This window comes from Struthio camelus, chromosome 3 (assembly GCF_040807025.1).
Source record: "Struthio camelus isolate bStrCam1 chromosome 3, bStrCam1.hap1, whole genome shotgun sequence".
In the NCBI taxonomy this organism is placed as follows: domain Eukaryota; kingdom Metazoa; phylum Chordata; class Aves; order Struthioniformes; family Struthionidae; genus Struthio; species Struthio camelus.
In genome coordinates, this window is record NC_090944.1 from 83,947,544 (window position 1) to 83,968,532 (window position 20,989).

Below are 20,989 nucleotides of genomic sequence, written 5' to 3' on the forward strand. Positions count from 1 at the left end.
TGCAACCATAACCTGCAAAATAACGCCTACCTGGCTAAAGCCCCCTGTACAGCTGGACTCTAGTCTGAAGAGCCAAACCTGCACTGGCAGCCTCAGCACCCCGTACCCCTGGGAGCAAGCCCTGCTTTCCTGGAGAAAAACCCACTTTGCTCTGCAGCGCTCTAAAAGCCCGCAGGATCACCATAGGCCAAACGTGCACTGTGAAAGCCATTAGACAGTCACCGCCAGCAACAGTAAAAGGCATTTTTGAGTTGGTTGGCAGGAAACGTTTTGCTGAGGCAACTGCTTTAGCAAAGCCCAGTCCTGGAGCGTAACACAGCCTCCACCGAAGCCAAGCAGGGTTTTGCTTAGATACAAAACAACAGCTGCACTTGCTGCGCCCTGTACGCCCTATTGCCCTCAGCGCCTGGCCGCTCCGGCGCAAAAAAGCCTGAAAAACGGTCACTCAGCTTGCACGCGGTGCTCCTTCCCGGACAGAGCCCAGTTTCCACCCTGAAAAACACTCTTTCCACACAGGTACCCGGGGCTGCGCAGCAGCCGCCCCGGCCCTCGGCCTGCCCCGGTCTCTCCGGCCCGGCCCAACGGCCGCCGCACGCGCACCACCGGGCAGTCGCCGCCGCCAACCCTCCACCCCTGAACGACGGCCGCCGCCGCGCATGCGCGCCGACGGGCGGGGCGGGCCGAGCACGCGACATCCGGGCACTCCGCCCCGGCCCGCCCCGCCGTGTCACCAGGGAAGAAAGGCTGCGGCGGCGCCGCGCGGCTCGGCTCGGCGCCCCCCTCCCCCGCCCGCCCGCCCGCCCGCCGCTGCCCCCGCCCCTCGCGAGCGCCGAGGGACCTGGGCTCGCCGCCGCCCCGCGTCGCAGGCCCTGGCGTGCGCGCGCCTGCGCGCGGCCGTTGGGGGCGCGGCTGGCGGCGAGGCCGGGCGGGGCGGGGCGGGGCGAGCGCCGCGGTGGCGGCGGCGGCGACGACGGCGACGAGGAGAGCCCGGTGGGGACGGGGCGCGGCGCAGCGCTGAGCGAGCAGCCCTCCCCGCGGCCCGCACCTCCTGCCGGCCGAGCGACGGGGACGGGTGAGCGGCGGCTGGCTGCAGCCGGCGGGGCGAGCTGGGGCCTGCGCGCCGGCGGGGCTCCGTCCCTTTCCTGGCCGGCGGCGGCTGCCTGGCAGCCGAGTGGTAAACAAATGGCGGCCCGGCGGGGGCGAGCACCGGGGCCTGGCTGCGGGGTGACGCTGCCCGCACGCCGGGAGGAGGCCGCGGGGTCGGTGCGTTGGCGGTGCCGCTGCCTCCTCCCCGGCCCGGCCCGGCCCGGCCAGGTCTCGCCGTGCGGAGCGTGCGTCGGTGGTAACGCGCCGTGCAGGGTGGCGGCCCGGCCCGGCCCCTCGGCTGCCGGGAGCCGGCGGGGGCGGCGGGGCGAGCCGTGCCGCGGCCGCCTGCCCCGCGGTGCCGCCAGCGCTCTCCAGGGTGTCGGCGGCAGCACGTGGGAAGGGGCAGGGCCCGGCCCGGTGCTGTCGGCACTGAAGCCAGAGAGGCTCCTTCCTGCGTGGAAGGAGAGGGGAAGAGGGCAGATAATGCCGGGGTGTTGCTGAAATCTTTCTCTAATCCTCTGTGTTTGCGTCTTTCGAGTAGCTGCGCTCAGATTATGCGAGAGGATGTGTTCTCTCGGGTTTTTTGTCTCTCTCTTAATCCCTTTTTAGAGGGGTTGTAGGTGTGCGCTGCAAGCTCTTTCTCCTTTACAGTGGTGAGGAAGGTTGTGTAGCTGTACTCCTGTAACCCTAAAGATCAGTGGTCAGAAGTGTATTGTGAGATGGCAGTAACTTCTTTGAAGGGCATGCAGCTTAAAACAGTCATGTAGGCTCGCTTTCAAAATTCCTAATGCCACTATTGTTTGCAGCAGATCTTTTGAATTCTCCAAGGAGAAAACGCATGGACTGGAGAGACGTTTTGCTTTTGTTCCATAAAGTTCTACTGAGATTTGGCTGAGGAGCTTTTCATAATCCTCGTTTCCCTTTTGCTGATTTTATTGTTAGTGTGCCAAAATAAGCGTGTGTTAGCGTACTAATCTAAAGCTGGGCCCATGCTGCTGCAACATCACCTTGCTTGTGCTAGCGCTCTGCACAAGAGAAGTCTCTCTGCTTTCTTTGGAATCAGTGTATAGCACAGATGGGTAAGTCCTTTCCCTGGACAGCTGCTGTCTTCTGTTGTCATACAACTTTAGCTTGTGCCATGATTTGGAGGGTTAGGGTTTGCGCTTCTGCAGTGATGCATGATGGTGAGGATGTTAGTGATGCTTATTTATGGTTTTTCACCTCTCCCAATAGTACAAAAATATTAAAAGAACTTCAACTGGTAGGCAAGTTAAATACCTAGAAAATAAATACCTAGAAGACTGGAAAGTACATTGGGAACCTTAACGTGCTTTCCACTGTATATGCACCTAAATATTTCTGCAATTTTTTTTTTTTTTTTTTTTTTTTTAGCAACCCAGTTTCATCCAGAGGAGAGATAGACTAGGGGTTAGGTAGCAAGCTGAGTCTTTTTGTGGGGGTCTCTATCTTAGTCTTTTCACAAGTTGGAAAGTGTTCAGAGAACAGGAGAGAGTCCTGGCAGAAGGGGCAAAAGCAGTGCCTTTTGGTTGCCCTTTCTCTTAGGGACTAAGTTGTTCTTTTAATCAATTAACTTCTTAATTTTTCTTTATTTTCCTTGCCTCCTACTTTGATGTTAGAAGTTTAATGGGCAAAAGAAGTGCTGAGTTTATCCAGCAATGCCTGGTTGGAAACTTTCCAGCAATGTTTCTGCAAGTTTTTGGAAAAGCTGGTTTTTGACCTAGGTACTAAAGGGCTTCCTGCTGTACCTCTGTGAAAAAGAAATCATATTGCTGTTAGTCTTCACTTAAGTCCTTGAAGGAGCTGTGGATGTCACCTTCGTAACAAACGTATGCTTTTGTATTCAGTCAGATTAACCTAAACTTAATATAAAAAAATTAAATTACCTGCAAATTGGTAAACCTATTTATTTTGTGAGCTGTGTCTCAAGTGAAGCAGATGCTACTTGCCCCTGGCAATGAGATCCAGTGGTATAGAGACAGGAGCAGAGAATCAGGCTCTCATTAGTGGTCAGTATATTAGTGACAAGCAACTTTCAATGTCATGTTCTGCACAGTAGGAATAAAGATAACTTGAGTTTTTGTTGCTGAGTCCCCTAGATTGTATGATGAATATATTCCTGAACAGAGCACAAATAAATAGTAACATTGTTCAGGGTTAAAAAGAAATAATATGTAAACTTGCTTATGTCTCTGAGCACAATCTAGTGTCTGCATTGGATAAAGGAAGAAGACTGAAAAATTATGTAGTTTAAACTGGTCTAAAACAGGCCAAAATAATTCAAATTGCAGGGGAGCTCTAAACTTTGCCTTACTTTGCAGGATACTGTTTTGAACAGTTTTTGAAGGAAGTCCTTGCAATACATACTGCTGTGACACTTGGTATGTCTTTTATTTTATTGTGATCTGTTAACACTACTTGAATCTCAGTAAAATGCCCTGCAAATCCTTAGGACCTGTAGAACATCTGATTGGAGAGACTGCACTGCTGTTTACCAAATGCCAAAAACTGATCTAAGTTCTTAATGTGAAATCATGCTGAAAGCCTGATAGGTTTTAACTTAAGGCGTGAGCACATGAGAGAGAAACAATGGGGTAAAATTCTAATTGGCACAATTACAACTCTTGATATAAAGCTTAAGTCAATGGTTCATGCTTTCCACCGAATACTGATACCTGGTTCAGACGTTTTATATAGATGCCTGAAGGTGGATGGTGGGGTTTTTTGTTTGCTTGTTTTAAGGTTAAACTTCATATCTGTCCATTTAGAAGCATTTCCAGTAGAAACCGTAGTTTTCCAGGAGTCCTGTGGAAGAAAGAAATTGGTTGGAGTGTGATAGGTTCTTAGCAAATAAGATCTTTTTTTGTAAGAGCATTACAACTATGAAGAAGCACACACACGCAAACTTATTTTAGCTGAGTCACTATTATCACCAGCTATGGAGTGTATTTGGATGGGGAAGTTCAGCTGGAGTCTTTTAAAAAATATATATTAGTTTCGTGCCTGTTGACATTTGGAAAACACAGTCTATGTTATATTAGAGATCAGAAATTGATGACTCATTTTATGCCCTAAACCACTGCAAAAACTTTTAATGAAGATATTTCTGTTGATTTTTTTCTCCCCCCCCCCCCCACCACCACTTTTTCATTCAAGTAGAAGAGCTGGTACTTTGAAAGTTATCAGCTCATTATGAGATATGTTCCCAGCTTCCTGTTATCAACTATTTGGGATAGGTTCTTTTATAAAATAGTACAAAATATCCAATTAAAACAAATCTAAAAAGTATTATTTCCATTGCTTTTAAAACTAAGTAGTTTGGAAGGGCAAAAAATCCTAACAGATGCTGCAAAAAGTTTATCTGTCTTTGATATGAAAGTTAAATACCTGAAAACAGAAAAGGTTGAAGTTCTGAATACCATCTCTGTTCTTGTTCTTTTGCCCTTTCTATTGTGCTTTTAAGTTACAAACTATTTTAGGACAAAACCTTTTCAACTTTAGTATTATATCTGATGCAGTGGAATCCTGTTAGAATTCCTATGTTCCAACTACTTTTGGCATATCAGGCCTTATGCTACTAACAAGGGTATATTTTAAATAAAACTAACAACAAACCCTGCTATGTACAGTGTGTTAGGTCTGCATTTCAGCCTACGATCCTGGAGAGCAGCTGTGCTCATGTTCCATTTACTTTAAATTTATTTTCTTATTTTGCTATGGGAACTGGTTAAACTTGTGCAGTAAGACCTGAAACAGTGCATTAACAAGAGTTATGTCCTGATCTCTATAAATACAGAGGTCAGGAATTCTGCTGCAACATGTATGAATTAAAATATTATGAAGACAAAGGATTTATTTTTGACTTCTTTTGGGTGGTGAAATCTGCCTACTGTAATATAAATGCATTACTTTTTGCAATACTTTTGCTTCTGATTTTTGAGAAATTTTGGAATGCTTTCATTTTTACTTATTTCTAGAATACTTGAGAACTGATGTCTGGGGATAAGGATGTTACTTTTCTGTGGGTATTTCACCTCTAGTCCATCTCTGTTAACTTCTAATAATAATATATGGGTATGAACACATGGAAGAAGAAGATACTTGTTACCCTGAAGACCCTTCTACTATTCAGCAACTATTTATCAGTTCTCCTGTCTCGGAGTTGAAGATGGATAAATTTTGTCCAAGATGAAATGCAGTTTATAAAATAATTAAATTGTGAAACTTTTTAAAATTTTGCAGCTGATGCAGTCTTGAATTCAGTCCTGAATCCTGATGCATCTTTTCTTAAATGGTTGCTGGTGGACCACACTGAAGAATTAAGTGAAACAGGCCATAGTAAATAATTTTTGATAGTCTCTTTAGCCTTAAAGTAATGACTAACCGTCTCGTCTGACTAACAGGCAATAAACTAGAATGACAGAACTTACATTGTGGTTGCAAAGTCTATTAAAAATTTGTTTAGTTTTCCATTTAAAAAAAAAAAGCAAAATGTTTAACCATTTGTAGCTCCCGATAGTGTAAGGTTGTGACTCTTTCAAAGGATTGTGCATATGGGAAGCAATCTGTACACCTGAAATGAAACTGTATTTCTGGTCTCATTTCTTGCAGAGTCTGCAACAATCAAGGAGTCGCACTGAATTCAAGTTCAGAAGTGCTTTACCCATGAAATCTGCTGGCTGTCTAGCTGATTCTGTCCTGTCATCATCTCAACAGGTAGAGTGCTTTTGTGGCTGAGCCATGCACCAAGCGTAGCTGTTCTTGGTGTGGTTGTCCTGTGGTAGTGTGTGGCTAAAGGCACGTTGAAGCTTTTGGCCTTATTTGGGGAACGCGTCAAGAAGTCAAGAATGCATGGCAGATCTGTCACAAAAGTACTCTAAGGAAAAGCTTTTTGATTTTTAATGTTCATAGGGTTTGATAGTGATAGAGAGAAGTATTCTCTCATTCCATCAGAGCTTGCGTTCTAAAACAACAAGCCAGGCAGATGGGGCATCATTGGAGGTCCACTGTAGTCATAACAGTGTTTTATTTTCCCTTAAATTCTATTTTATGCCTGAAATCATTTGAGAGGAAATATCTAACTAAATTCCCTGAATGGGAGGAAGGGGTTGAGCCCTCGGGGAAAAAGGAGCTTCTAAAGGGTTACTGAAAAGACTACAAGATACAAATCACTTTCTATAACTAGAAAATTTGGGGTGAGGTGAGGGGTAAGATTTGAAAAAGCTTTTCTTCTTAGGGTTAACATCACAGAGGTTACATTTTTATAATTCCACCGATCATTATTTTTGCTGGAGTGAGAGGTTTCTGTTTTTTGAGTCAGATGGTCAACTTCTTAAATGATGCTTCAAAAAGCAGTCAGTACATGTCAATGCTTTGATCATTCATTAGATGGTAGATCACTGATAAAACTAGAATCTTGCACGAATATGTATCCTCCTGTATCTCTTCTTGCAATAAGAAGCTTTGTTTTTTAGCGTGAACTCTCTTTGCTTCTAGTGTGTAATGTCAAGAAATTGTCATAGCCTATGATGATAATGGTGAAAGTAACATAGTGCTTGTGTAGTAGTTTGGGCTTTAGTATTTGAAGCTCCTTCTTATGAATTCAGTGATTTAAAAACAAAATAAAGCAACAAAAAAACTTTAGTGTGTCCCACATCTGCACTCAGTACCAGCCAGGGAAGGTGCTCTCCTCTTTGTAGTAGATCAGTTTACGCTGTTTAAGAATGCAATAAATGATGATTTATCCAAATATTTTGAATGCTGTTTTGAACAACTGCAATCTGCCTAGCTATAATGGAAGCCAGGGCTGTCCTGATAATCTCTGAGAGAAAAAAGGTGCCTTGTATCCTCTAAGGTTGAAGTTGGAAGTGTGGCACCTGAAAAGACTCTACTTCCTAAAAGCATGTCTGATATGAACTAATTTGGATAAATACAGGGCTTCTTTTCAGAAATCAGAAAAACTGTAAAAAAAAAAAAAAAAATATATATATATATATATAAGCATATATATATATACATAAAAAGACAGCCAGCCTGTGCTACTGAGGCATGTACCTTTTACGTTTGTCACCTCTTGTTTCATTTTAATAGCTAATAATTTATAATGTTGTTTGCTGTTCTTCTGAATTTACCATTTTAAATAGTAGTTGGAAGTTTGTGTAGCATTAGATTAGCTTTGTTGTAGGTCCCTGCTTCCTACTGTCCCAACCCTATGGAGAGACATTTAAGTGAGGCTTGAGGTAGCCAGCTCCCTAATGTGAGGGCAGAGGCTGCGCTGGCTTTGGAGAAGCCTCAGAATGGCGTATTTAACCTTAGTCATTGTGGAGTCTTGAGTAGTAGAGTTAAATCTGCCTTTTATTGCTCACCTCCAGCAGGGATGGCAACTAGTGGCGGCACTTGTCATTCATCAGGTTGAAACTGTCAGAAGTTTTTACTGAAACTCCAGGGAATCCATCTGTCATCTGAAAACTGATGAAACAAAAAAAAGTCAAAAAGTGAGTGTAACATACACGCTAGAAAGTTTGTGGCCATGGTATTGTAGTAACAGATTGAGGTGTTTGGTAGATATGAAAGTTGTTATACTTTTTGTACAAGACAGGGATGAGAAGACAAGAAAGCTTACTTCCTGGAAGACAGCAAAGCTTGCTTAATGCATCTGGTAGACCTAGTAGTCAAGGTGAATGATGGTTATTCTCCCACGTGTGGTAGGCTATAGAGAAATAAAATAGCTTGTTCAACTGTAATACTACCGATTCTATTTTGGCAAAGTATTCTGAAACTTTTTTTCATACCTCTTCCTGTTTTAACTTGTGAAATTCTGTGAATCATGTTGTTTTTATTTATTTTTATTTATTTATTTTCATATACAAACGTCACTTAAATCTTATCCCTTTGCTCTCTACAATGCATAGCTTCCACATATTATGAGACTAGTTGGCCACAGATATAGACCTTTTATCCACATAGCTGGATATAGTTGGAAAAAGTGGGAGGTTCAGGAGTATGGCATTGTGTTCTTCTGTTTATGTTGCATCCTCCAAAACTTTTTTTAAAAGAATGTTTTGCATATATCTGACTGCTTGTGGGTGGTTTCGTATGCCTGTGGGAGTTTAACCTGTAGCACTGCTTATGCCTCTCTGTTCATCTGCTCCCTTGAACCAGTAATTTAAGAAACTGTTGGCCAATTTAATAAGATATGATAGAGGGAAGTGTCTCAAAGACAGTTGAGCTTTTATAGGTTTGATGAATAAAAGGTGGCTGAATAACAGAGGGTTCCAACAGCAGGAATAGTCGTTGCGGTTTCATATCTTAACCGGTACAAAGGGGTTCACGCAGGGGAAAGTAGGCAGACTTTGTGTTTGATAATACTAAGTACAGCATCTGATACTTTGCAGTGGAGGAGACGGTGAGAGCTCCTACTTGCAGCTGAAGTATTGTGTAGTGACTGTTTGAAACCCTTATTATGCTATTTTAATATTTATGTTACAACAGCAACTGAAAATCATGTGGCTGTAGCAGCTGGAATTTTAATCCTTTTAATTATGACAGATTTTCAAAGCATGTTCTGGCCGATTTGGTCAGCTGACTGTATAGTATGCACAATAACATCAAGTGATCACACAAATTCTGAGAGCAGTGGTCACCTCACTGGAACTAGATGTATTTTTAGGTTTCTCTGCTAGTAACAGTCAAGTGTGCATACTTAAGCATCTCATATGAACTCAACCTAGTTGCTGACATTAGGCTATCAGAAAAGGACAGCTGTTCTTTCTTGCTGTAGTCACGGATTTGACTTTCTAACTTCTTTCCAAATTTTGGTAAGGAACACAATAGGATATAAACACTATAAATCTCGTCAGTGCCCGTTTTAACAAATGATATTTTTCTTTTGCTCAGTTTGCAACGACAGCCATGTATCCTAGCTTTTTCAATTTTGTATCTCAGAGTAACTCAAAGTACAAGTTTAGATGTTGTTACCTGCACCAAGAATTGTCTTTAGCTCTGCTTTGCCCAGTGTTGTTGTTGTTCTTTTTTTCACGACAATGTTTGGGAAGAGGGTTCTCCTTCTAGTTCTCAGTGTGATATTAGGAATACGTTAATTGTTTTGCTTCAAAGAAAAATGATTCATATGTGGATGCTTTTAGTCTGTGAATCCAAAAGATGCTAAGCTGTGGTTCACAAGAATACCTGATTTACAGAATTGAATGAGTAGTGACCATTACCTGATTGAATATTCTAATTTTAGAAATATTATCCTATTGTTTCACCTTGTGCCTGTTTGATAGGGATGTTTAGTTAACTTTTGTATTTGGACTTACAATTCACTTATCACAAAATTTATCAAAAGCCTTATCTAGTTAAGCAATCCAGGAACTCATGACTCAACAAAATAGTTGTGGGGTTTGAAGGCCAGGCACTAAAAGAAGAAATGTGTGAAAAGGACATTTAAAATGCATAAAAGGGCTTTGTAGTAAGCTATAAATAAAAAGTGACATTCCAACTAAGTTGGAATTCTACAGCAAGTCCTATGACATTAAGGCCTGAGGACCACACAGAATTTTGGTGAATGTCATGTTGATGTTCTACTGATGTCCAAGGAGATTTTAAATTATAAATTTAAGGTGCCAGTGGATTCAAATTTTAAGAGAAATAATAAGTAGTATCAAACTTCAGTGATCTATAACATTCTAATTTAGGGAAACTGAGGAAATAGGTTACTTCAGCTATTTAACTGATCATATGCATAACTGCTTCTTTGTAAAAACAATCACAAGCGTCTGTTACAGGACTAAATTAGCATCTACCTAACCAGAACATGGTATTTTTAGTGTCTGATCTGGCCTTTGTACACCGTCTATCAGTGATATTTGATGTTTTCACCAGATTCTCTTTCCTATGCACTTCAAACTTGCATTTGTGCATGTTAGATCATTAAGTTTTGGTGAACGTTAGCTAATGCCTGAAAGGAGTCTTGGAGCTTGATAAAAAGATGGTATAGTCACAGAACTCAGGTTTCACAATCTGACTTGTAAAGACCAAGATAGTATGCTAGGGAGGAGGATGTTTTACTGTCTTAATAGAATGTTCTTCTGTGTAAGCTCACATAGGCTATTTAAAGACAGTATTTAATGATGGTTGACTAATTTAGGGTATGTCTACACAAATGGTGCAGGCAAACATGAGCTCGCTTTGACTGTTCTGAGCTGTCTGAAAGTGAGCCAACTTTGGCCTAGGAGCTAACACAGCAGTGTGCTCTAGTTAACAAACCTGCCTTCTGGTCTGCAAATGGCTCATATCTGGCCATCCTGAAGTGAGCAATGTGCATGGGTTTTTTTTGCAAGTCAACTGATTAAATTAAGCTTTGCTGCTACAGGACTACTTGTCATCTTGTTTTGTGGGAGCAGGACTCTTTAGATTTATGGAGTGAGGGCTGGGGCCTGTCGGGGTTGGTGAGTTAGCAACTAGCAATCGTCTTTCAGAACTTAATGTATCTCCATTTTGTGTGTCAAGTGTCTTAAAATACACACATAATCTGTGAGCTTTCCTTCTGATTTCTGCTCGTTTGTTGACTCCAGGAAAACTAGAGTTTAGTTTCAGTATTGATGCAATGTTCAGTGGTTGAGGAAAAGTAGGGTGTTTGACTTTTTTTTTTTTCTCTTTTTCCTTTTGACCCTTCATGCCTGCTAGATAAACAGTTGTGGGTTGTATTGGAATATCTCCAAAAAGAAAGGAAGCTTTTGAATTTAGTTAGAGTTTCTTGGGATCGTCGGTGAGTTTGAGTTGTAAGTATCTCTTGTTGTTAAGTATCTCATACTTAGAATGAGTGTTTAAAACTTTCTTACTGTGGCTATATTGTGCAGTCAGTTTCACAGCAGTTTTAACAAAACCCATTTTTCCAGGGCGGTCCTACCCATCAAAGCATCATGAAAGCAGAGTGGAAAGTACCTCATTCCCAGTTACTGCTACTGGGAATGCTACTTACACTTACTGCTACTTATGCTGCTGTTCCCTGAACAGTACTGTTTCCCAGCTCTCGTTCAGTAGGACCCCAACTATGTCAGCAATATATATATATCCCATTACTTACCTAGTGAAAGCAGTCTTGATGACTGGATCTTGTGTATAATGAATACCTAGTTAAAAAGCAAAGATGTGAAAAATAACCATGTAAAAATATCTATTGAGCTTGCAGCTAAACTGTAAATATGACTGGCAGTCTTCAAGACCCTTCCTTTGTGGGGTTCTTTATACAATGTTAAAAGTTGAATGTAGGCTGTAGGAGAACATAGGTGGGAGATGGTGATATATTAAAAAAATTTATATGATGAAAGAATATCTCTAATATGAAGTAACTTATTGCAAAAGTAAGGGTATTATTTTATAATAGTGAAAGTTCTCTTCATAAAAGAAAACAGGTTTACTAATGCAGATGTGTTTGTATTTGGCAGGAATTGCTTAAAGAGAGGGGTTTGGTAGAGGAACTAGGAATAAGATTGCTTTCCCACAAAAGTTCAGTAATATTCCCTTCCTGATTCTTCATGGAACATGTTTCAACTCTTGGCTGTAGGTGCTTTCTGACTTAATACGTAAGGTAAAAGCAGGTTGTGTGCCAGAAAGGTTTGCGAAAACCTTTAGCAAATCAGTCACGGAGTTCAGTGATTGCACACTTGACAGTGTGTGAGGGGTAAAGTTATTTGTTATTCACTATATAAATTCAGCTGTGTTTTGCCTGCTAATTGTAGCACATAAGCTTCTTTGCCAGAAGTGTTAGAAGAGTGGGTGGCTAAAACATTTGAGCTATCCATGTTACAAGGGATGGAGGGATGAGGTCTGATTGCTAGTTAGAGTTGGCATGAATTTCAAAACATTAAAAGAATACATCTGAGGTAAGTGTCACATAGAAATTTATTTCAATGCTGTAAATAATCTGAAGTCAAGTGTCTGAAATGCTATTTTGTTTTCTCTTACTTTCAGTTTGAACAAAGGAGTGATACCAATCAGTTTTATTTTTACAGTCAGTTTTGAATATTTTTAATTTAAGAAGTTCCAGTTCATTAGAACTGCAGTGTTTGGACGGAAGACACTGCATGAGAATACTTGCTGGACAGTAGAATACAATAAGAAACCATTTCTGTTCTATTAATCTTAAATTCTGCAAGTATTTTTCAAGAAAAATAATTTTGGAAGGTGGCAGATAAGGAGAAGAAGAAACTGAGCAGTGTATTTTAACAAAGTATTTTGAGCTCAACCTCAGTGTAATTCATTCACTGGTACCTCTGAACTGTAATCCCTAGCAGTTTAACTTCTGAAAGCTTTATAATAGAGCATAGAGGAGGGCTTGAACACTTGCATGGGCTTGTGCTCAAGCTAGTAAAGAACCTAAGAGCTTTTGGAAGTATAGTACAAAGACACACATTTTACTCTTTTCTTCATAGCACAACAAAGACTTTGATTTTTATTTTTTTTTTGTGTCAGTATGTGTTTTAATAGATTACTCATGGATATTTAACTGGCTTTTTATTACTGTTTAGCCTGGTTATGTAAGTTGCCATGTTACCCTTACACTTTGAACTATTACACTATTGTAATTAAGGAGGGTATTAAGGTGTGTGTGGCAGGGGGGAGTAGTACCTTTTTGTGTCTAGAACTGGAGGTATACATAGAGCCATGTTGGGCACTGGAGTTCTATGTAAAAGTTTTTGGTGAAATAAAAATTTTTTTTAAATGCTACCTTTATGCAACAGCTACTATAAAAATAAAAGCAGAGCTACAGGCTGTAGACTAGGGGGAAAAAAAAGTGAAAAGCTGTTGTAAGGGACTGCTGACTAAGCAGCAGTGTGTGTAGCGGGGGGGATGGCACAAAACAGGAGACTTAGAGATGAACGCTGAAGGTTGCAGATTGCCTTAGATGGAACTGCATGAAGAGGGACTAGGAAGCATAGGTGGTAGCAAGCAGCCTAGGCAACAGGATGCCTCTTGGAGAACAGGAGGTGTAAACAGATGAATGAATCTGGGTTCCTCTGTTTCTTCTCCTTCCTCTGTGGAGTCATGTGGTCTAGGATTTTAAGTGATAGAAGATAGTCAATGACAACGCTTCATTTTTAGTTGAAATATCTATTTTAAATGGGAAGGGGCACAAGAGCTGCTTCAGAGGGAAGGACTGTACAACGTTTTGGAGTTACATATTTCATATCTAGTGAATATAAATGTGGGGAATATGTTTTGAACTCGTGTATAAATGTGTATCCTTAATCTTCAGTGGAACTTTTAAGCAACGTTTTTTAAGATAAAACGTCACATGCTTGTTCCCTTAAAAGGGATACTGATCAGTTCACGTTATGTTAACATGTATCTCTCCATTGATACAGAGAATGCAAAACTGCAAATAACTGTTAGAATATTAACTTAATATCATTAATTACTATCTTTTCTGTCTTCTTTCTCTTCACTCAGAATTGGATTTACAGTCATGGAGGAAAATCAGCAGCATTCACACTGTGTAAACTGTGTCAGTCGTCGCTGTATGACCAGACCAGAGCCTGGCATTTCCTGTGATTTGATCGGCTGCCCGTGGGTTTGTGGAGCAGTTTTTCATTCATGTAAAGCTGAGGAACATCGTATTTTATGTCCACTTGAAAGAGTGCCTTGTTTGAATAGCGGCTTTGGATGTCCCTTCATAGTAGCCCGAAACAAAATTGCTGATCATCTAGAAGTTTGTCCTGCAAGTGTGGTATGTTGCACCATGGAGTGGAATAGATGGCCAGTCAGTTACGCAGACCGAAAATCTTACGAAAATCTGAGTAAAGATGTTGATGAAGTGGAGCAGCTAGATATGGCTTTAGCCCTTCAAGACCAGCGCATGTTACTAGAATCACTTAAAGTAGCAACTATGATGTCAAAAGCAGCTGATCAAATATCAGAAACCAGAGAGCAAACCTCTGTCAAATCAAGTGCCCCAGATGCAGTGCGCTCAAATGGTTTGATGCCTGTAGATGAAGATTCCTATGGTGCACTTTATCAAGCTACTGTAGAAACAACAAGGAGTTTAGCTGCTGCTCTGGATATCCTGAACACTGCTACAAGGGACATCAGTATGTTAAGTTCAAGGCTCTGTATTTCACCACATGAAAGGAGGGAAGACACAGAGATTAAAGAACAAGCTTCTAATGGAATTGTACAGGATGAAAAGTCTGACCATGAGTATGCAGATGAAGATAACATAGGAGCCGTTGGGGGAATTAACTTTGATAGCCTGAGTCAAAATTCGCAAATGGAGCAAAATGGTTCCAGTGATATTTGTTATGACATAATTCAAAAACATGACTTAAATGTAAACCTCAGTAATTCCTCACTTTTGTGTAATGGCTTTCATGTAGAAAATGAAAGTTCAAAGGTGTTGGACCAGAATGAAGGTCTTAGTGTGTCTAATTCAGAACCATCCAGTCTAGCAAACGGTGAATATACTGCATCTCCTGAGGATGAAGTGTTACAGCCTTGCAGTTCCTTCCCTGCAACAACACAACTTAGAGAAGTAATACCAGCTGATCACTTAGTTAATGGCAGTGTTAATCATGTACTACCACATAATGCTAATGAAGAAGAAATGTTAGAGAGACAGGTGGAACAAGAAAGATTGAGAAACGTAGATGCCTTTTCACTTTTACGGCATCGATCATACAAATTCCTTGTTAATCACTATTGGTCCACACCAAAGGAAGACAAAGCTGTTGATACATCAGATTTGGAGATAACAGAAGATCCCATGGGTCTGCAGGGGATTGATCTAATCACAGCAGCTCTGCTGTTTTGTCTAGGAGACTCTCCTGGAGGTAGGGGGATATCAGAAAGTCGCACTGTTGATGTGTATCACGTTGACTTTGGGACCCAAACATTTTCTCTCCCATCTGCTATATTGGCCACAAATACAATGGTGGGAGAAATAGCTTCAGCTTCTGCATGTGATCATGCCAACCCGCAGCTCTCAAATCCAAGTCCATTCCAGACCCTTGGACTGGATTTGGTATTGGAATACGTGGCTAGATACCAAACAAAACAGCGTTCAATGTTTACATTTGTTTGTGGACAGTTGTTTAGGAGGAATGAATTTTCTTCACACTTTAAGAACGTGCATGGTGACATTCATGCTGGCCTTAATGGCTGGATGGAGCAAAGGTGTCCATTGGCATATTATGGCTGTACATATTCTCAACGTCGGTTTTGCCCTTCAACACAAGGGGCAAAAATTATTCATGACCGCCACTTACGGTCATTTGGAGTTCAGCCTTGCATATCTACAGTATTAGTAGAACCAGCAAAAAGCTGCTTAATTGGACTACATAATGACCACCTGAGTAGTCTACCTTTTGAGGTTCTGCAGCATATTGCTAGTTTTCTAGATGGCTTTAGTTTATGTCAGCTTTCAAGAGTGTCACGTTTAATGAGAGATGTGTGTGGAAGCTTGCTTCAAGCACGTGGAATGGTGATACTACTTTGGGAGAAGAGAAGGTACCCAGATGGAAGTTCTTCGTGGCAAATAAAAGAAAAGGTAAGCTATTTTTTCCCTTAAAGGTGAAAGGGAAAGGCTATTAAATTGGCTATGTCTCCGCGCTTTCCCTGAGCCTTGTTATTTTGCCTGATCACCATTGATACTGCTGGTTTTAGATATGGTATCACTTCAAGAAGCAGGCCGTCTCAGAACAGCAGTTAGCAAAAATTGTTAGCGGATTTGTTCAGTTGTTACTTCCCTGGTGTATTCAGTTTTCTCCACGCTTCGAGAAGTAGGATTGGAGGTAGTTTCTGTCCAGTTTTTACTTGATGTAAAATTAATATTTTTAAATCTTGGGTAAATTGGAGGTTTATCTAGCAATTACATGCTTCATGATTTTCTTTAATGCTAATATTCCCTGAAAGCGGGAAAGTTACCTACAAAGTTTGCATTTTTTGCTTTTATACTGTTTAAAGGAGTTTTAATTTTTGCCCATCTGTTAAGATCATATCCCTTACCATGATACTATGCATTGATCAAGTATGTAAATAATTCTTAAATCTTTCAGTGACTTTCGTTTAGTATGGTTTTCACCATTTTCTGCCCCCCTCTCTCCCCCACCCTGAAGTGCCAGGGTTATCTGCAGCAGTCATTTAGAACTGCAAAAATTGATCACTTTAGAAATGGACTTTCACTGTGTTTTATGGTCATGTGGCACTTTTTCATTTAACTACTGATCATGTCTACTTTGTAGACGCTGTTGTAGACAACAGTGCCCTGCCTTCAGCTTGGAATCTGAATCAGCCTGGGACTGACTGTTCAAAAATTAGCATTGTTTGTTTCCTTGTCGTTCTGATTTTTAGCAAGAGTTCCAGTAGACCCAAAACAGTATCTGAAAGTAATGGCAAATATTTAATTCCCTACTCTGAGTTTAGGAATGTTTGAGCCTAAATATGACTTGTTTTCCAGGTTTGGCGATTCAGTACAGCCTTCTGTACTGTGAATGAGTGGAAGTTTGCAGACATCGTAAGCATGGCTGACCATTTGAAGAAATGTAGCTATAATGCTGTAGAGAGAAGAGAGGAGGCTGTTCCACTGCCATGTATGTGTGTAACACGAGAACTCACTAAAGAAGGACGTTCACTGCGCTCTGTTTTGAAACCTGTACTTTAAATATTGAAACCACTCCAGTTGCACATACACTCAAGCACCTGATTATAACCTCGGTAATACTATGTGACACTTTATTAATGTACTAAAGATACTTTCTAGCTAAATCTACTCTGTCACTGTGTATATAAGGTTTGAAGTGACATTTATTTTTTATAATACCGTTTAGCTGGAAAGTAATGAAAGTTGCCTTAACTAAGTCTGAAAAATTCGGAACTTGCTGGACAGGGTAGTTTTATCTAACTTATATAACTTAAAAACAAAACCCTAAGGTGTTTTCTGATTCACTGGTGCCCATGTTTCTGTTGACTGATATCATTTCAAAAATGGCCTCCTAATGGTATGCACATTTATATAGGAAACACTGAATTGCAGTGGGACAAGATCTTGACCAAATAGCGCGCTCTGTATTTGATCTTCCTTTTAATAACAAATTATCATCCACATATTTGAAAGATAAGGAAAAAGTCAAAGCTTTATAATAGATGTCTCGGACAAACATTCAGCTTTTAAGCACATCTTTTCTCATTAAATCAGTGTTCTAGTGCTCTTCCTAGTTAACAGGCGGTCTAGGATAAGCATTTAAAAGTGTTAGGAACGATCTAAGTGAACTCTGATTTACAGCAGCTTAATTTTTGGTACAACTTGCTTTTGACCTATCAACAATGATTGTTTTTCTTTTGAACTGGGTAACAGTTACTTCACTTTTGGGAGCAAAACGTTTAAAGCTAAAACATGGAAAAGTAGTTTTTACACTCGCACCTACGACGACATCTGATTTATAAACTTTTTTCCTTGTTCTGCAGTTGGCTGAGGGTTAAATTGCTTGAGCAGTCGAAATTCAAAGTATGTGATTAACAGTTACGAATTTATAATGCAGCTAATGAAAGGGCTTTACTTGTTTCATGGTATCGTGAGATGTATTGTCTCCTTTCTGTTACTTTGTCTATAAAAATGCTGCTTTTTTGAGGAGCATTTTAGATTACTGATACGTATATTAAATGCATCATCTTCATAAGATGAGACATGATTCATTATTTACATAAGGCATATCAGAAATATATGTTCAATCACATCTGTTAAATGAACAGCTCCAATTTGCTTCCAGTCTTCCATAATGAAAGATCTTACAAAGCATTTGTGAAGAGAGTATACATGCTATGAAAAATGCCCTGGTATAGCAAAACTCTAATAACTTGAACTGACTTTCCAACTTGTTTATATTAATGTTAGTGTCTCTAGCCTGTTGCACTTAGCAACTGTGCCACAAAGCTAAAACAGAAACAGACCAGTGCTTGGAACAAAGAAATACAGTGCATATTTCCATTATAGGAAAAATAAAGAGATTGGTAAGGAGGAGATGTTTACAAAAATGACTAAATTTATTGCTCGTAATTTCTGTACTGGACACTTGTTTATGGCTAGTCTGGCTGCAGTTCATAACTTTGGTATCTGTGCATTTCCCATTCTGGGTCCAGTCCAGCTAAACATTCACTGCCTTTTTCTTTCCAGAGTGCTAAGGGTACCCAGAAAGAAATTAAATCTCGTTCTTTAGTGCCATGAGTTGAAATTACTGAAGAGCTTAAACAGAAACTCTGCCTGGATTTTGAAACTCTGTCCTCTTTCCACACTTCCATTTTTTTGGTTGGAGGGAGAAAGGGAGTGAACCCTCAACGGAAGTCATTGCTATTTGTGGTAACTCTTAGCTGTTGCCACAGTTACGTGGAAAGGAGAATCTGGATCCATGTACAACTGACCACACCAACTGGGTTTTAAGTGGGTTTATAAAGAAACCACCCTGTTCTCTGAGTACACACACTGTAAAGCTTGTTACCCACAAATTCTTCAGTACAAGGCAGGAGACAGGCTTTCATCAGTTCTTGTCTTTTTAGCTCTAATAACTTCTTGCTGCTGCTCTCCAGTGTTTAAAAGTAGTCATCTGACTGGAAGGATCCTGAATGTTGAAGAGTTTATGGCTGAGTCTTTGGCTAAATTTACTTTAAAACATCTGTCTTGGGTTACTGATTTTTATTTTTTATTTTTAAATCTGGAATGTGGTGGGTTTGGTACTTGGCATTCTTTGTAACTACCTAGAACCCTGATAATCTTAGGGTAGGCAGAAGTGTCTTTTGCTTAGGAGGAGAGGGTGCTCAGTTATAGAAGCGGATGTTGAAAGAATCTTACAGTGCAGATCTACATCTAAAGTATCATCTGTTGGATCTATTAAAATGAACTTAAGTACTTCAGTGTTCTTCTTCAGAGATAACACTATTTCTCAATACATGCACTTTTGTTTTCAAATGTAGATACAGGCTTTTTTGTTAAATTAGTTTATTTTTTATGAGAATCCAGAGCTATTAAAATATCTGTGTTGTAAACAAAATCTCTGCCTTGTAAACTGCGCCAAATGCAGGAATACAGTATCATTAGGATAACACCATTTTTTACACTGCTATGCAGTTTGTAAAACATTTGTGGTGTGTAGTCAGCCTATCAAAGTGTGGCTTCTTGTTCATGTTTGCCCTTGAATTTTAAAAATATCATATCCCTTTCCTGGTACATCTTCCTTACAGCATATATAGACAGTTGTTCCAGTCTTTCTTTTACTTGATACCACATTGCTACTTTGTTTAAAATATGTTTTCAGTCATTATGCAATTTTTTTTTTTTTTGCAATGTCTGTTAAAATCCTAATAAAACCTTTGGAGTTTCTCTTTTAGTACAATTGTACCTTTTTTATTAAAGCTTATCACTGGTCTTTCAGTATTCAAACATGGTGCTCAGTGTCTGTCTCGAGGATTTCAGTAAGTACTTGAAAAATCAAAATACATAAAGCAGTCTATTTACAAACATTTAAATGCTCCATAATTTGCAGGTAATTAATATGTATTCACATTCACTTCAGTATGAAGATCAATCATTCCTTTTTATACTATGGACTCACTTCTAATGCCTTGGTCTATTATGTAGCGTAGATATCCTTCCATAATTAAAGATTTACCTACATAACACTAAGGGCTCCAGTTGTACCTTATAGATTTGTGGGGTTTTTTTCCCTAAGTAATAAATTTGAAAGATTATCCAATCAAAAAATAATATATACCTATGCTGCCTGTTTGTGAAAAAACTTTTTAAGCATATTGTTTCATGAGTAAAGTTTTCGGTAGAAAGCCATTGCTCAAAATGATAAAGAAGCAACAACTTAGGGTGGTTTCAGAGAATAGTTGTAGTTCAGACTGTATGTGGAATGGCAAAAAAAACAAACGGAAAAACTCATTAAAACAGGAGACGCTGTCTGGGCATTGATGCTCTATCTACCATTTGCTAGTGTGAGTATATTGATAGTATTTAAAAATAAAAAATGTACCTATATGCCATAAATCTCTACTCAGAACAGTTTAGGTTCATTTATTAGATAAATGTGGTGTGACTCATAATTTAATTTCAGCCACCATTACAAACCTGTGGCTAACATACTGTTTAGACAGGCATATCTAATGTGCCATGTTAGTCTTTTATTTTTCTGTTCTGCACAAGTGGATTTAGATGTTCTGTGTAAGGAAAATATTTTTTTCTTCCTTTAAATTTCTTGATGCTTGAAATATTCCAGAGGATTTGCTTGTTGCTAGCTTTCAAGTGTTTTAGCTTGTTTTTCCAAGAATACTACTGGTAAACTGTCTTCGTATGCTCTTACCTGCTGAATGTACTTTCCTAAATTGAGATTCAAGTTCAGTGGGGAGTTTGCTTCCTGTGATGTCAGAAAGCTGATTTGAATTGCTTCAGTCAGAAGATCTGGCGAAGCATCTCTGACCATCTTTAGGTGAGCAAACTAGTGGTTGTTTACAGCATTGAGAGAAAACAGCATTCAGATAGTGTTTATAAAAAGTTTGGACGTTTAAAGCTGAGACAGGGCTTAAAGAATGTGTGTGTTTTTGTAGCAAGAGCTGTTCTGCACACGGTAGATATTGTAACATAAACCAAATTGGAGAAGAAAACTGAATGGAGAAATAGGCTTATGATATTGAAGGCATCCGTTCCAGTAGTAGCGACTCTTCTGAGGGACTGCGTTTGTGAGAGTGCAGGGAGTTTGAGAGTTGTGCATGCTCTCTGTGTTTTACTGATGACTTCATTGGTCTTTCTGTGATAGCAGGAGCTACCCTGCTGCTACTTTAGCTCTGTAATGTGCTTTAGTTGTAGAGTGTCTCCAAGTGCTGCCAGTGTTCCTGAGTC

General features: G+C 40.1%; 1 protein-coding gene and 1 long non-coding RNA gene across 10 annotated transcripts in view; one reads left to right on the top strand and one right to left on the bottom strand.

The window, feature by feature from the left end:
- Positions 1-929: 929 nt before the first annotated feature.
- Positions 930-19,478, top strand: FBXO30 (F-box protein 30). 8 transcript variants are annotated; one of them, XM_068938822.1, is made up of 7 exons: positions 964-1,072; positions 3,426-3,485; positions 5,716-5,820; positions 7,476-7,598; positions 10,792-10,886; positions 13,558-15,649; positions 16,559-19,478. In XM_068938822.1, exons 6-7 carry the CDS (start codon positions 13,574-13,576, stop codon positions 16,760-16,762), a joined length of 2,280 nt encoding a protein of 759 aa, XP_068794923.1. In that variant the 5' UTR covers positions 964-1,072; positions 3,426-3,485; positions 5,716-5,820; positions 7,476-7,598; positions 10,792-10,886; positions 13,558-13,573; the 3' UTR covers positions 16,763-19,478. The 8 variants fall into 8 exon arrangements, with proteins under 8 accessions (XP_068794921.1, XP_068794920.1, XP_068794924.1 ...); XM_068938823.1 differs by lacking the exon at positions 7,476-7,598 and having other exon boundaries at positions 943-1,072; XM_068938817.1 differs by lacking the exon at positions 10,792-10,886 and having other exon boundaries at positions 947-1,072.
- LOC104140179 (uncharacterized) overlaps positions 3,473-20,989 on the bottom strand; it is a 31,901-nt gene continuing 14,384 nt past the window's right edge. The window contains exons 2-4 of one of the 2 annotated variants that reach the window (XR_693239.2): positions 11,192-11,237; positions 7,470-7,572; positions 3,480-3,909 (exon numbers count right to left, since the gene is read on the bottom strand). This is a non-coding gene — a long non-coding RNA (uncharacterized lncRNA). Of the gene's footprint in view, positions 3,910-7,469; positions 7,573-11,191; positions 11,238-20,989 lie in introns of both variants that reach the window. The other variant, XR_693238.2, reaches the window with a different exon arrangement.

Bases quoted from the DNA above. Each gene is read 5' to 3' on its own strand.
- FBXO30 (XM_068938817.1), top strand. From the start codon at position 7,576: ATGAAACAAAAAAAAGTCAAAAA. The intron at 7,599-13,557 runs GTGAGTGTAACA...CTCTTCACTCAG, and splicing joins AAACAAAAAAAAGTCAAAAA to AATTGGATTTACAGTCATGG. The intron at 15,650-16,558 runs GTAAGCTATTTT...CTTGTTTTCCAG, and splicing joins CGTGGCAAATAAAAGAAAAG to GTTTGGCGATTCAGTACAGC.